We start from the raw sequence: 16,729 nt of genomic DNA, 5'->3' as shown, positions 1-16,729 counted from the left end.
CCGCAGTGCCTATCATGTTTGCGCTCAACAAATGCCAAAGAATGAACCAGAGAGTGAATGAACTTTGGTGCTTTTTTTCAGCTCAATCTTCAAAGGCTCTGCTGTCTGTGTGTATAGCATGGCTGACATCAGAGCAGTTTTTAATGGCCCATATGCTCATAAGGAAAGTGCGGACCATCGCTGGGTGCAGTATGATGGAAGAATTCCATATCCTCGACCTGGCACAGTATGTATCTAATTTAATAATCAAATTATTTTGTTAAGTCCGTATTATCTTTTAAAATCTATTATAATAAACTACTATTTGTCACAGCAACAAGTACTGTGTTTTTTAAAAACAATTTTTATTTATTTACAGTGATGTATTAGCATTTTCATTCTTTGTTGGAACTTAACATTTTTCTTTTGAGTAAGAAGCTTAAGTACTACAGGGAACAATGGAGTCTATCGTAAGGTGTGTACTATGCAGAGAATATAGTGCTTATCTTCAATAAGTCTAAAGAATCATCAAAATAATTTAGTATCTAGAATGTAAAATATTTTAAGATAGATGGAAATGCCAAATAAGTATTCCCCATCTACAGTGCTATATATTGTTAGAGCTCCTACTTCTTGAGAAGATTACATCTTTCTTGTTTCAAACTAAACTCAGATTATGTCTGTGCTTGTTTTAAATGGAGAGTAACCATGTAAGCCATTCTAAAGAATTTACGTAAAACAAAAATACTGAGGTATTTTAAAATTATTTTTTATTGGCCAACCCTTTCTAATTGGTTCTGTTTAAGAAGAGTGATTAACACTTCTGAAGGGTTTGCAGGCAGTATCTAGAAAGCTATAGTATCCAAAGGATATCAGTATTTTCCAAATTAATAGTTATTTTTATATTCTCTTTGAAATCACTATGACCAAAATTGAATATGTTTAAAATCATAAATAAATATGTAGTCATTTTGCTTCATTACTTTATTTTTTAATATTTATTTTTTTTAATTTTCATACAATTCAATTCGTTGGATATTTTACATCATAGTTTATATTTGGAGGGCTGGTGTTGAAGTTAGAAACATCATGTATCTAATGTGAATATTTGTTATACAGCTATGCTTTTTATAAAATAACTTCGACATTTTAAATAACTCTGTATTCATAAAGTCATTGAAATTATATTTCACAGCATATCAAGTAACTACACTTGTAAAATTTGAGAACCTAAGAACAATGGATGATAGAGACCATGTAATTCATCCTCAGTTTACAGGAAGAAACCGATGCCCAAAATAACTAAATAACTTTCCAAATATTATATCATCAAGCACAGCAGAATAAAAGAGAAGCGTTGGAGTTTTCTGACCAGTCATCTCTCCTTTATTCTTTAATATTCTCTAATATTCACCTATTCCCTAAAATATCTGTTTGATAAAGTGCTGAATGTCCTATCTAAAATTAACTGCATTTATTTTCACATAATCTTTTCCATTCTTTAAAGTTTTTTTGAAGCAGCCTAATTTCAGTAATTTTTGTTTAACTGAAGCTATGGTTCTTCTTGTTTTCTACAAACCTCCAGTTCAGAAATTTTAGTCAAATTCATTATTGATTATACCTCATGATCCAGACAGTAATAAGGACTTGTATGTTATCTCAGTACATCCTTTGACAATATAATAATGTAGATATTTTATGGATAAGAAACTGCCCAATGAATGTACGCTCTTGCTTATGGTCTCATAGCTTGTGAAGTGATGATACTAGGATTAAATTTAGATCTACATAACTACAAATTAAATGCCGTTAACCTCCAAGCCATTCTACTTTTAATGTGATAAAAGCAAACAACCAAACAGAACCTGACATTGTTTCCCCAGGGATTGATTTGTTTGCTGTACAAATAATAATTAAATTTTTAAACCTTATTTCACTTGTCATTCCTCATATTGTGATTTCAGAGAACATATCATACTTTAATCCAAGCACTGCTGAATAATTTGCCTTCTATGAAGTGTCAGAATCTTTACTGAAAGCCACTTTACACTTAAGTTAAAATTTTAAGTAGATTATTTTTAAAACTACCCTTATTTTTACCTTCTCTTTATCTATATTGCTGTTAAAGTTGAGTTCTTGGTTATTCTCCTAGCAGTGCCTTCTGTTGACATTATCAGTCAAGTAAATAAACACTACAACTTCAAGTGAGCCGTAGCTCTTTTAATTTTTTAGTTTTGACATAATTACGTATTTCCTGTGTCAAGTCAAACCTATACTTCTAGCCTTACAGTGACATTACTACCCTACGATATGAATAAGCCTGGAAACTCAGGGATGAGCAGGGATAAATTTAAGGCATTCTTTTTACTTCAAGGGATTCTTCTGCCCTCTGGTGTCCAAATAGCATGTCTGTACAAACCACATTTTGTTTAGATAAATTTTCTAAATCATGTTGGACTGAGAGTCTTGATAATAAGTAGTTTTATGTGAAATAAAATATAGAAGAATCCACTATACAGTGAGTGGTACAGGTCAGATATAGAAACCAAACTGAGGTCAGGTCAAAAATAACAGGCTGCTAGAAAATGTCTGGGGAAGATTTTTAAAGGCAGAAGATTTTATTTTTACATTTTATTTATTATAAAAGATTTACTTTATAGTTTCATTCTGTCGATAAATAATTTTTAAGATTTATTCATAAATGAAAAATAGTAAGGTTTACTTTAAAGTGAGTTTTAGTTTTTAACTATTCTCTCATCCAAAAAAAAAAAAAAAGAGAGAGAGAGAGAAGAAATACTTTAAAAAAATTGTTGTAAAAACATTTAACATGAAATCTACCCTCTTAACAGATTTTTAAGTGCACAGTGCAGTATTGTGATGTTGCACAGTAGATCTCTAGAACATGTTGATCTTGTGTAACTGAAGTTCTACACTCATTGATTAGTAACTTTCTATTTTTCACTCCTCTCAGACCCTGGCAGCAATCCCAAATCTATTCTTTGCTCCCATAAGTTTGACTGCTTTACATACCTCATATAAGTGGGATCATGCAGTAATTGTCCTTCTGTGATTTACTTATTCACTTAGCATAGTGCCTTTCAGGTTTGTCTATGATGTCACATATTGAAGGATTTTCTTTGTAAGGCTGAGTAATATTCCATTGTATGTATATACCACATTTTTTTTTTTTTATTTTTAAATCACTTCATCCATCGATGAACATTTAGGTCATCTCCACATTTAGCATGAAGATTCCTCAAAATTTAAAAATAGAGCCACCGTATAATCCAGCAATCCACTTCTGGGTATTTATCCAAAATAATTGAAATCAGGACCTTGAAGAGAGATTAGCACTTCCATCCATGTTCACTGCAGCACTATTCGTAGTAGTCACACTGTGGATAGTACCTATTTTTGAAGTTAAATATTAAGAAATTATGTTTTACTACTCTTGAATCATTTTATCACAGTTTTTTTTTTTTTTTTACAATTTCTAAACCTCTAATTTTGTAAAAATAACTACTTTTAAATCCCATTTTCCCCCAAGTAGTTACTGCCTTTACTGTTAAACTTTTAAACTTTATTTTTAAAGATCAAAATTTACAGATAAATTTCCCAACTAAGGGTCCATTTTTGGTAGGGAGCAAAATGAGATAGTTACATAAGTACTATCTTTTAATTTTTTAACTTGATCTAATTGATTTTACTTTGTGTACTCTGATGAATGATAAACACATTTGTAATTTCCACTGATAGCTTAAATATTAGCAAAACTTTTTCATTTTAGTGAGAAAAAAGAAAAAAATGTAAAAATGTCCTTTAAAAACTTGAAGTATTGTTAAATCTCACATAGTCAAAAAGAAATGTCTAATTCTATTTTAGGAATTCAGATCTTTAGAAAAATTAAAAATCCTTTTTCATAATTCATATTTATATATTAATCAATTAGCTATTTAATTAACTTTCCACTACAAAAACAATCTTAATTGATTTTTCAACTACCTCCAAAAGTAAAATAATGAAATATCTTCCTCCGTGTAAGAAGCTTCTTCATGAACAAGACCTCACATGGTTTTGTGATAAAGAAAATCAAAGGTGAAGTCTAAACAGTTTCCTCTTTTATAGGAGGACCATTATTGTCCCTCTGCTATGAGATAAAATCTCTCAAGCATAGGCTGTAGATGTGTAATAGTACTTATTTATTTCCCAAGAAATTATCAGACTTTCTAACACACTAAAAGACATTGAAAAACCACTAAGTTCTTTAGATTCCAAGTCCTCTGAAAAGTTCATCATACTAAATATGCTACCACGGACCAGCTCTGGGTCCTGGCATAATTGCTCTAGAAAGGCATTTTTTACCTAAACACCTCACACCATCACTGTCTCGACTAAGATAAGTTTATGACTTTGCTTCAATAAAGCAAATCATGGAGGGATTGCATCATATAATGATACATAATGCCGATAACTTGATCTGTCTAGCAGACTGGATAGCTGTGATGGGGCTTAACCCAGAACTAGAATGATTGATGAGAAATTCCAACTTTTATCTTGGAAACAGTAGGTTTTTGAGATGACTGTGTAATCCACACGTTTCAAAATTCTTTGAGCATCCTGCATCCTTTTTCTGATCTACCTCACATATTTGGCTTTTGAGCAATGGAATATTCATAGCTAAGTGATGATTCTCATATTTTTGTATCTTCATGAATATCCTAAATTAGATCTGGATTGTAACTTAAGCTGGCACCATTAAACAAGAATTTTTTTTCTAATTATATTGTAGATAAGTGATGTTTTAAGGTTGACCTAAAAACCATAGATGTGCTGACCAAAGAAAAATATGTAATTTAAAAATAGTATACTAAACTTCCTTTTGATTTTACAGTGTTAGACTATGATAGTCTTCCCAAAGGGAAAAGAAAAATAGTGGAAGAATTCCCTCAGTGTCTCATGTGATCCTCTCATTTATGCACCTGAGGAATATGGCTAACATTTTGTTGTTGTCTTTTGTTTTGTTTTGTTTTAAGTACGGCTTTTCTAATTAATTAAAAATCTGTTGAAAAATAAGGCAATCTCATTTTATACATCATTGGCTCTTAGATGCCTCTCTATCATATAAACATTTATGGTTTTATTTTCTCCTCCTCTATTCACTGCATAGATGTCCACTTATTGAGTTACAAACTATTACTTTGTCATCGCTTCTCTAAATCACTGAGGCTCTCTTTAATTTAATTTAATTTAATTTAATTTTTTTTAGGTTTTGATCCTAGAAGTTTGAGACAGGACTAGATTCTGGGACTCCTGATTCCAAGTTCCTAAAACATGACTTTCATTTCTCTTTAACTGTATATAGGCTGTGTTTCTCTGAAATGATGAGAGGCATATGATTTCTAACATAAATAAAGCTTTTAGCTCTCTTTTCCATAGAGCCAACGTTCACTTTTAAAATGAAGTTCTCCAAATCCCAGGCTACTTGTGTTCAATAACGTTTTCCTTTTTTTTTTTTTTTTTTTTTTTTTTTCTGGTATAGAAATTCCTCTAAGAGAAGGGGAACCTTAAAAAAAAAAGAAAAAGAGACAAATTTACCTCTGTTTTTGCACCCCTGACCTTTCATTCTCTGATATTGAATATAGAGTCTTTCCTTGTTCATAGTTGTTATAAACTAACTTTTAGATGAATAAGCAGGGGGATAGGATGGCACCTATTAAATTTGCATCTTTCACTTTGTAAATAAAAATCAGATTTCCTTTGTGTATTTAGTTTATTCTCCCCAGTTTGCTGGAAATGAAAGCCTGGTTCAGTCTTTCCTTGTGCCAGTTCTTCCCTCCCATTAGTCATTTTTCTGATTTGTTTAAAAGGAAACTGCAACCTGTAGAGAATAGCCTGAAGCAGCAGGGGGAGAAAACTCTTAACAGCTGTCTGGTGCCTGGCCAAGGGCAAAGTTCTCCCATTGGATAAAAACCATTTTTCTCCTCTTATCCATTGCTTCCCACTGCACTACTAAAGGCCATATACAAACACTGAGATCTGCCAAGCATAACATGATCACACCTAGCCAGCTGTGGCCGCCAGCCATGGGAGATAGGCCCTGAATCAGGGCTTGTTGTTACTGGGTTTACCCTTTCATCTCAGAGTTTGTCTGGGCAGGTCTCTTTTCTATTCTTGTGCTGGTATTGTTTCCAGCAAAATAATGACATTTTAAATTTTGGGTAATTTCTCTCTTTTTTCCCCCCTCAAATTTTAAACTATCTTAGAGTTTTTCAAAACAGTAGATAGAAACACAGATAACGTCCTTGTTTTATTTCCAACAGTCACAGGAGCTAAATGAATGGAAGTCAGGCAAATGTTGAAAAGCTGGAGGCAGAAATAAATGACCCTCTATAGTATATTCAGATGGACCATGTTAATTCGTAGAAATAAAAGTACCTAAATACAGAGAAAAATTCACTAGATTTTTAAGACCTGGAACATGTAGCTGCAATTGGAAAATTTTCTAGGAGTTTTTGAAGAAAAAGAATTGAATATCATTATTTGCTTTAGATGTAGTGTTTTTCCGTACTTTCTCTTTCTTCTGTATGGAATTTTTCTTCCCTATTTTTACCTGCATACGTTGCTTGACATCTCAAATTATTTTTAGATCCATGAGCTATGCAGCTATATGATATCAAAGGAAAAAGTCTTCTGGTTTTTAATGTACTACAATAACAATATTTGGTTCAAACTGTACTATCTTAAACCTCAGGGAGTAATTTGACCAAATCACTTTCATTTGTGAAACTATAGTGGCGACATGGACCTGAGAGACCACGTACAGCAACCTAGAGGAAAATGATCTTATGCAAACATGGGCAGTGTGCCATGAGGAAAAGCTGCCATTAGAAAACAGACATTTTCAAAGATTATTGTATAATCGTCAATAGAAACCAGGTTTTCCTTCTCTTTTTTTTCTTAGATTTTATTATACTTAAACTTTTTGTCAGTGACGAGCAATGAGGAAAATTGTCATATTTGTTTCTTCGCTAAATGTTTCTATCTTCATTTATCTATAGTTGTGCCCATTGAAATTTTGAATTATTTGAAAATTTGATACCAAAAACTGTGGCCTAAATGTCATGATATTAATTATTTCTTTTGAAATTTTGGCTACTGCGTAAATGCAGCTGCACAGTCAAAAGAGATTTTCCCCCCCTAAGTTGGAGGGCTGTTTCAAAAATGTAATGCAGGCAAAATCCTGCTTCACTTTGATTTTAATGATAGACCAACCAGATTGTACCGCAGGCATTATAAGTTGTAAGCCCACTATGAATCGCCTTTGACTGAGCCTCAAACATGCAGCCTGTAATTGGGCAAGAGCTTTGAATCATTTGAGCTCCATATCCATTTGAGGCACAGCTTAATCTATTTAATATAGGGTTCCTTCCATTATAGAGCTGACAGATTCCACTTGACTGAAGGCTAAGTGCTAGAAACAATGACTGAAGAAACAGACTTAGATCTTTATCACAACATCCAGTGTAAGAATATGTTAATTACCAAATGGCTAATATTTCAGGATGTTTCTAACCTCTTTTGTGCAGACCTGAGACAAATAAATAGATCTCAAGAAAAGATCAGTGTCTTAAGATCAGACATAAAACATTTTTGTGAAAGACAGAGATATTCTCAAATTTAGAAATCGTTAACAGATAAGTTTTTGTACAACTTTTTTGATATTTCTCCTAGTTGAGTAACCTATTATGCATTTATTGGTGTAAAATTGAGTCAGAATCATGTTTCGTGACTTTTAAGATACCCCACTATCTTCAGTTCTTTGAGAATGACCCTCTTTGAATACTTCTACTAAGAAGTACAGTATGTTTTGGAGTCGTAACAGGATTCTAATTAGTGCCTAGTATGAATGGTTCAGTTCAGTGAGATTATTTTCAACTTTTCTCAAACTAAAATATGGGAAAAGCAGCACTTTCTTACAGATTATCCTGTGTTCCATTCCAAAAGAACGTCTTATTAGCCTATTAAGAATTCAAATGTGATAACAGAATTATTCTGCTGTAACTTCCTAAATTACGATATATTGAAATCGCAAAAACAGATGTAAGATATCTGAGTGGAGATATTTACTTTAAAAAGTCATTATAAGGTAATTCTCTATTCAGTCTTTGAGTAGACATCAAGTTGATTTATTTTGTACTACTATGAATTTTTAACTTTTTCCACCAGGGGGCAGGGTATGCTAACTATTGAATTAGTGGACAATAAAAGGTACACAAGAGGCAATTTTAGACAGAAGTAAGGAAGTTCCACAGATCCTTGAGGAGAAGAGCTATTGAATTGTTTACAGTATAATTTTCACACTAATTATAATTATGTTTTTAATTTAAAACTGAAATCTTAAATTAATTAAATTGAAAATAATGGTTTCTCATATATTCTCATGTTTATAGATTACTTTCCATAATTATTTCAACTCGAATTTCATGAATCTTTGTAAAAAACAATAATCATCATAAGAAATAGACTTGCTGTGGGAACTTTAGAAAATAGAGATACATAGATATAATTTAGAATATTTTAAGAGAGAAAACTGGATTTAAATATATTTAAGATAAACTGCATTTACTTATAAGTACATGTGATTTCATATTGATTCTATTGACTATTCCTTTAATACTATCAATGATAAGCCTTAACAGTTTTACTAGATAAGTATAAATTTCTCAAGTGCATGAACAACACTCGTCTCATTTCTTCTCAGTGTCCAAGCAAAACCTATGACCCACTGATCAAATCAACTAGAGATTTTCCAGATGATGTCATTAGTTTTATCAAGCGGCACCCTGTGATGTATAAATCAGTATATCCAGTTGCGGGAGGACCAACATTCAAGCGAATCAATGTGGATTACAGACTGACGCAGATTGTGGTGGATCATGTTGTCGCAGAAGATGGCCAGTATGATGTAATGTTTCTTGGAACAGGTACCTAGAACCAGATTACATGTTCTTTCAAAGGTGTTTTTAATTAATAGACAAAATAAAAACTTCAAAGTATTTATTGGTCAAAAATATGTATTGGTCAAAATTATTACCTGATATCTAGTCAATACTTTTTTTGTTCTCATATTCAAATGTCTCAATCTTTATAGGAGGACGATGCCTCACCCCTGTCCTCCCACCAACCCACCCACACACACATCTGACTCTTTTTCTCATTAGTTCTTTTCTTGGGATTTAAGTAGAGATTTTTGAGATTTCCTTGCTAGGGAATTCTCCAGACCAGAGTAGATACATTTCTTTCCAGATGGTCACTTATTAGTATTTGTAAAAATTGCATACATATAATATTAATTGATAATCATAAATATCTCCCAGCCTCCTTTAGTGTTATTTGAGATTTCAAAATATATTTGTATATTATGACCGCAGTGTACCTGCTATATATTAGGTGCTCAATACATATTTGTTGAATTACTATGGACTAAAATTAAACAAATGAGGCAAGCCAGTGTTTCTTTATTTGCGAACTTCACATTTCCTTTCCCCTACAGAGATATCTGATAAGCTCTATGCCAAAGGCTCCCTTCACTCAGTCTTGAGAATTAATGACGTAAGATGGGTTTTCAAAAAAGTTAACATTGCTTTGTAAAGCTGTTTAAGTAGAAACTTCTTAGAGATTATTTTTCTCTTCCTTGAATTTCATAGATTAAGTATCGTTTTCATTATTGGAAGCCTTATTTATTTATTTATTTATTTATTTATTTTTTCAGAAGGAAAACTATTGCTTATTTAGTGCATCTCAAAAATAAGAAACTTATTGTCTAATAACGTTATATAAATTCTCATGGTAGTAAGTATAACATATCAGTAAAACAAAAGCACTGCATCTTAGTTGGTATGTCATTTAATGGATCCGACATTGCATAAAGATAGAAATTAAAGTTTTTTCAAGAAATAAACATTCTTATTGAAATACATTTTTAGGATAATTTTATCTTAAAAAATATATTAGTTCTACAGAAGTTAGGTTTATTAGAAAGTATGTGTGTAACAAACTCCAAGAGCTTTCAAGAAACTAGCCAGACTTAATTATGTTGCAGATGGCAATACCGAGGCCCAGTAAGAGAAGTGACATGCCCAAGATTGCTTCCGAAGCGTCAGAACTTGAAATAATTTGATTGTCATTTATTCTAATGAGTTTGCCACTTGATTTGACTACCTATCCAAAGCTGATTCCAACGTCTTGAACATTTCAGTATCATAAGTGCCATTTGGCCACTAGGTGGTACTACCTAACTTTTACTAAAAAAATTATAAGAATACTAAGATAGGTAGATATTCAATTATGACATTTGGAAAATGTATATTTAATATTTTTCAAAGATTCTAGAGTCATTTAAAAACAGAGATGAATAATCCAGACAATGTTATGCAAACGCGATTATTACGGTACCTGTTAATATACTCCAACTCCAGTGCTCAGTTCAAAAGTATCTATTTTGTATAAATTAATTTCTAAATGAGAATTTTTTTTTCTAAAATGTTCCTTAGATTTGTCTTTCAATAATAGTTGTGGTTTATATTATTAACCATTTTATAGTCTTTTAAATTGAACTAAAATAATTTTAAAGAAAACTTCAGTTTCTAGCCCATTAATAATGTTTTTGTATGTAAAATGCATTTGATAAGTGACCTACAGTTTCCTCCATGCAGATAGCTTCGATTATTCTCTTTCATTTATTAACATTATTAAATACATACATACGCACGTACACATATATGTATATATGTATGTATGTACATATATCTTGTATATATGTATATATATCTTGCCTTTTATGATGAATTAAATATAAGTGCTGAGTAAATATTTCTTACATTATTACATTACATCTTTTCTTATTCTAATATATTTTAACCTTTTTAATTAAATTTCAAAAATGTCATTTTGTTACCATTTTGACCAATATTTAAAATAGACATATATTTCTTTTGTTAGGAATATACTGCAAGCATGTGTCTTTTAATATTTCTTTATAAATATGTGTTTTTATGAGATAAAAGCTTCAATGTTCCGGAAGAAGAGAATCATATACATTAAGCTTCATTTCTTAGATGCTTTATTTAATCTGTTTTCTTGAAAGTCATCTAAAGAAAAATCAGGAGAGTCATGTGAAGGTTGTTAGGAATATGCTTACAACTAAACGTTGATGTAGAAACAGCAAGATCACGGGTAATGTGTTTTTTCAGACATTGGAACAGTCCTAAAAGTTGTCAGCATTTCAAAGGAGAAGTGGAACATGGAAGAGGTTGTGCTGGAGGAGTTGCAGATATTCAAGGTAAGACACAGTCCAGAGTTCTGGGAGGAGAGATGTTGAAACTGAATAGCCCTTGATATATGACACCTTTGTTTTAATACATCATCTCTTTTCCTAGAGAACTCTTTGCAAATAACTCCTTTATTCTTTTTTCTTAAGCAATGAGAAAAAGTTTTTAAAGCAACTAAGAATAGGACTCACCTTTCCCTGAAGAATAGCACTGAATTCAGGGCCCCTGGGGTTGCCCCTCATTACTGCATTCTCTGAGCTTATAGTCAGACAAATTACCACAGCAGATGAAAGCCTGGGGTCTCTTTTACTATCCAGATGCTTTTCAGCTTGATCAATTTTACTTTTCAATTTTTCCTCAATTGAATTTGAGGAAACTGGAAGAATGAATAAATCATGTCCCCACGCTTTTTGTAAGAATTTTGTTTTTTTTTTTCAGAAAGGTTGCATGATAATGAGCCTTCATATATGCTAAATTTCTTTCATGCACCAAAAGAGTTAGTACATCTAAAATAATAGTTCTTCAGATTTTGAGAATGCTTTTGACTTTTAACAATAAATTTAAATTGTGGTATTCTTTGTAGGTCCTCAATGACATTAAATTTAAAATTATTTTTGAAAAATAACATTAGAAATAAAAAAATTATATTTATTAGAGGAACTTTTAAAAATATCCTGTGACTTTTATAACATCTTTGTTGGAACAGTCTATTAAAATAGACTGTTTCTGTGTAAACAACTATTGTAAAAAAGAGAGTAGAGCCCTCCACTGTGAGGGGCTCAAGTTAATTAACTTGCTGGGTTCCAGGATCCTGTTTACATTGTGAGGGTAACAGTGGTCAAGGAGTTAACAAGAACAAGACCTGCTATCTGGTGGCTGCCAAAAACAAAATCTTGGGTGGTTCCTAAGGGAGAAGCTGATGTCAAATATAAAAGCAAACTTAAAGGTCAAAATTAAGCTCCCATAACACATATAGGCGCATTAGAATAAGCCTCATTTAGTGGTTGTTAGTGGTCAAGAGGAATTGTTTGGATTCCACCGTTAAGATTTAGTAATGGACCTTTTTGCTTAATTCATAACAAAAAGTTATGGGCTGAAACTTTATCACTTTAAAATTTTTTCTTCATATATTTAAAAAAACTTGACATCTGCTACTATTTGTCTATTAGTAAATATTGACTGGTGAGGAATTAATTTAAGTAAATATGCATATGAATAGATGATAATGATGATAGATAGGTGGATAGATGATAGATAGATAGATAGATAGATAGATAGATAGATAGATAGATAGATAGATGATTGATGATGATAGATAAACAATTTTTAAATTTTATTTTTTTTAGTTTGATAGTTTTTGTGTTTATGTTTCTGATTTTATATTTCATGCATAGAGCCATATTTTCTAGAAATAAAATTGGCCCTAGTTTTATTGAGAAATTAAGTACCTCAGTACCTTTTAGTGTTCCATAAAGAATGTGGTCATACACAAGAAACATTATCTAACTTTTCAGAACTCTGCTACTTGAACGAGTTTTTGAACTGCTGATCTAAGTAAGAGCAGAAAGAGGTAATAAATAATTATGGAGATGTTCTTGTCAACACTAGTTTGAATTATATGGAAGCAGTTAAGATAAGCAGATTTAGAAGGAGAAACCTGTGGGTAACTGAGAATGATTTTCAATGTAGTGTTTCTCATATATTTAGGTGATTTTTCTTTAATAAGATACTTTAAAATGACTTTTTTGATCATTTTTATTAAGGTAGAATCACTACACATTAGAAAGAAATAGCAAACATTAAGATTCTTTCCTTCCCTGTATAGCAGAGCCTTGAAGTTTGCTTCAATAATCTTTGTTACAAAATAAAACAACATAGAGGCTACTATAAAAGGCTGTTAATGATAATTCATGTTTAACTTCTATTTTCAGCACTCATCGATCATCTTGAACATGGAGTTGTCTCTGAAGCAGGTACTTAATTTTTGTGTAAAAATTAATCAGGGTTAGTAGATCCTGAGTCAAAATTCATTTTTATGGAAAAGCCATTGAAATTGGAAGTTAAATTATAAATAATATAAAAAGCTCTATAGATTATGTGTTTCTTTTATAACTTAGTAAAGGCTATTGTTTCAGCCTTGCCTTAGGAGAAATGAAACCAAATTTTATTAATTAAATAATATAGTCTCTCTTTCCTTTGGCTCTTGAAAATTGAGCTCACTTTTCTAGTCTCATGAGGATGTCTTTCTGACAAGGCTGTAAGTAATTCATGTAGAATACCAACCCTAATCATTAAAAATGGTTTTTAATCAGGGAGTCTAGGAATTAGACTATGGATTGTGGTGCCAAATAGTCCAACAGTTAACCTCCAACCTAACCACTTAATATTTGAATCCCACAATCAATTTCCTCGACAGCAAAATAGAAAAATAATATCCACCTCCTAATAAATAGGATGATGGTATGCACAATTCTGGACAGAGAGCTGGTACATTATAAGTGTGAAGTAAATGGTAGCTAAAAATAATAATAATTTTTAATATGACTTCATAGTTCTTGGATGTGATACTCCAAGTCCTAATTGATTCAAGAGAGTCAGACTTGCATTCCCATTTCTATATGTATCCTTAAAATTTAAGAAGGTCATCTGATAATATATTCAACATTAAGGTGTTGTTAAAAGTGTCTTAGACGTCTCTACCTAATATGGTATAGGGATTATTAGGGAAAAGAACTGGAAAAGACTCTGAGGGAATAAGACTGAGCAAGAAATGTAGATGAGGTACATCTTTATATGTTCCCCTAAGAAGTTTAACAATTTTATATAAGAACAAAAAATTTTTAAAGATTTTAAGCAGGAGAGAGTTGTGATAAGATTTTCCTTTCAATCTAGTGTGACAGTGTGGAAGACTGATTGAGTCTTGGGTTAGAGGTGGGGGTTGCTGAAAAACAAGGCTGAAGCCAGTAGAAATATTAGGACACTTACAAGTAATCCAGGAAAGAAATGATAAGGACTGAAACAAATGCGGTGGCAGTGGAGAGGGAGATTAGAGAGTTCTGTACGAGAAAATGGAAAAGATATGGTGACAGACTGAATGAGAGAAAAAGAAGATTCAAAAATAACTCTGAGCTTTGTGTCTCGGATGTCTGGGATGGTGCCTCTTGCCAAGGTGAGATAGCAAGAATGGATTTAGGGGAATCAGTATGTCCACATTTATGTTATTTTCAAGATATTTCTAAGTCTTTGTACAGTAAATAGGATAACACGATGAGAATAGAGAGATGGACAACATTTAATTTGAAGAAAGGAATCATTAAAAGAAACAGAAGTCAGGCACAAATAAAGAGAGTGAACCAGAGAAAGCAAAGAGGGTTTCAAGTCTTCAGTGTCAAACACTATATTTAAATTAAGTATTAAACAGTGTGCTTTGCATTTAGCCACCAGGAAGTCTTCACTGACAGTTTAATGGGTGGTAGAGGTATGAGACAGATTTCTGTAGGTTGAGTACATGTACATCGTTTGCGCTATTTCTATTCTCAGATTTTTTTTCTCCATTTAAAGTTTCACATGGTCCACTGAGTTGATCATGAGTTCTTTGAAGGCACAGACTCGGGCTTTTTCACTTGTATCCCTTACCCCCATTACCGCTACCACCACACACACTCGGTGAATATATGTAGAGAGAGGTGCACTGTTTTCAGGACTTATATTCAAAGTATGATTTTATTTGCTAGGTTTTTCAGTGTCCTGCAACCTTTATTTGCAACATGGCATCCCTCAAGTTTCTTTAATATTTTCTTTGCAGTGATACCAAATACTTTCCTTCTTACTTAAAATCTATTTTCTTTCAGGGATCAGTAAATACTTCCTCAGCAAATGAAATGGTTAGTTAAAAACACAGAACACTTTTGTAACTCTTTCTAGTCATCTCTCATGTAAGAAACCATGTTGGGAGAAGACCATCAGTGTTGCCTGTAGCATCTGTGCTTGATATCATCTACCAAAGAGTATTTTCAACTATTGAGAAAGAATTTGACATCTTAATTCCTCAATCTAGCAGCTGGTTTTTGACCTTATTAAATTACTGCCAAGGTTACTCTAGCTCTATAGAATGCTGTCCATTTTAGTATCAATGTCTTCAAACCACCTTCCTGCCAGAGATAGAAGAGATTGACTTATCTTACTCTTCGTTTTGTGTTTGTACAAATGTTTATTATGGTCAGGACACCCAAAAAGACAAATTTTGGTCTGTGATGTGGTATTCAAGAAAGAAGTTCTTAAGACTAATCTGAAAGATGCTTCTAACTCATTTCTTTTGTCTACTTTATAGCAACAATTGTATATTGGTTCCCAAGATGGATTGGTGCAACTCTCCTTGCACAGATGTGACACTTACGGGAAAGCTTGTGCAGACTGTTGTCTTGCCAGAGACCCCTACTGTGCTTGGGATGGAAATGCATGCTCTCGATACACACCCACTTCAAAAAGGTGAGCTACATAGAGTTAATATGAAGACTTTCTTTCTACACAATTAATATTTCACATGAATACCTTGTCTTGTAGTTTAAATTGAAGAGAAAATATTTAGAAAACATGGTTTGTTTTAGAAATATTAAAATTAAAATATTATATCATAGTTTTGCATAAAACTAAATTTTGAAGTAGAATTAAAAAGAATGCTCTGAAATTCTGAAAGTGGAACTTTAAAAAATTCTGATAAGTTGTTTATATTCTTTTTCTTCGTCAGTGTTTAACACCATTAAAAGTTTGTTTTTCTTCACCACTTTACCTTTCCTATATTCCTCCCTTCTTCTCTTCTTATGTTTAAATTTGTATGCACTCATTGTTTTGCATATAATGTATGGATATATATGTTTGTAAAAGTGTGACTTATTTAAGTCGACAGCACATCCAGGGACTCAGTACAATTTTACTTTTATAGTAATAACTCTAACTTGGCCAGTTTCTACCACTCAGATATAGTTAAACATCAGGCTGTGTCCTGCTGTTTGTAGTGCTTTGCTTTATGTGCCCTTAATAACGATGCTATTCTGAGTCAATAATGCCAAGTTAAGAATTTATGCTACACATACATGGGCAAAAGTACTACAAAGTTATAGGTTCAGAGATGTTCATTTCAGCACTGTTTTCAATAGCAAAATTAATGGAAACAACCTGACTGGTCATCAATATAACTGATGCTGACTAAGTATATTATGATATAACTCTTTTTTAAAATGTGGATTATTGTAAGACTATTTCTGAAATATTATTCAAAATATATTTTCCTCTAATTGAAAAGTCAGCAAATTCTGTATAATATTTTTTTTTCAAATCTTTATATCTTTATTAACAAAACAAGATAACAGGAGAGAATATATTCGTATCACTACTACCTATGCACTTTTTTTTTTGAAATT

The 16,729-nt window shown here is 32.0% G+C and overlaps 1 protein-coding gene across 1 annotated transcript in view; it reads left to right on the top strand.

Moving 5' to 3' along the window:
* SEMA3D (semaphorin 3D) overlaps positions 1–16,729 on the top strand; it is a 167,859-nt gene that overhangs the window by 137,029 nt on the left and 14,101 nt on the right. Inside the window, exons 11-15 of the mRNA XM_016130733.2 lie at positions 82–226; positions 8,741–8,963; positions 11,232–11,320; positions 13,241–13,282; positions 15,640–15,797. Of these exons, the coding sequence (XP_015986219.2) occupies positions 82–226; positions 8,741–8,963; positions 11,232–11,320; positions 13,241–13,282; positions 15,640–15,797 (657 nt within the window). The remainder of the gene's footprint in view (positions 1–81; positions 227–8,740; positions 8,964–11,231; positions 11,321–13,240; positions 13,283–15,639; positions 15,798–16,729) is intronic.

The sequence above is a fragment of the Rousettus aegyptiacus genome, unplaced genomic scaffold (genome assembly GCF_014176215.1).
Source record: "Rousettus aegyptiacus isolate mRouAeg1 unplaced genomic scaffold, mRouAeg1.p scaffold_m13_p_13, whole genome shotgun sequence".
NCBI classification, from domain to species: domain Eukaryota; kingdom Metazoa; phylum Chordata; class Mammalia; order Chiroptera; family Pteropodidae; genus Rousettus; species Rousettus aegyptiacus.
Note: the sequence above shows the minus strand (reverse complement) of the source record. Positions and strands in the feature narration are given on the sequence as shown.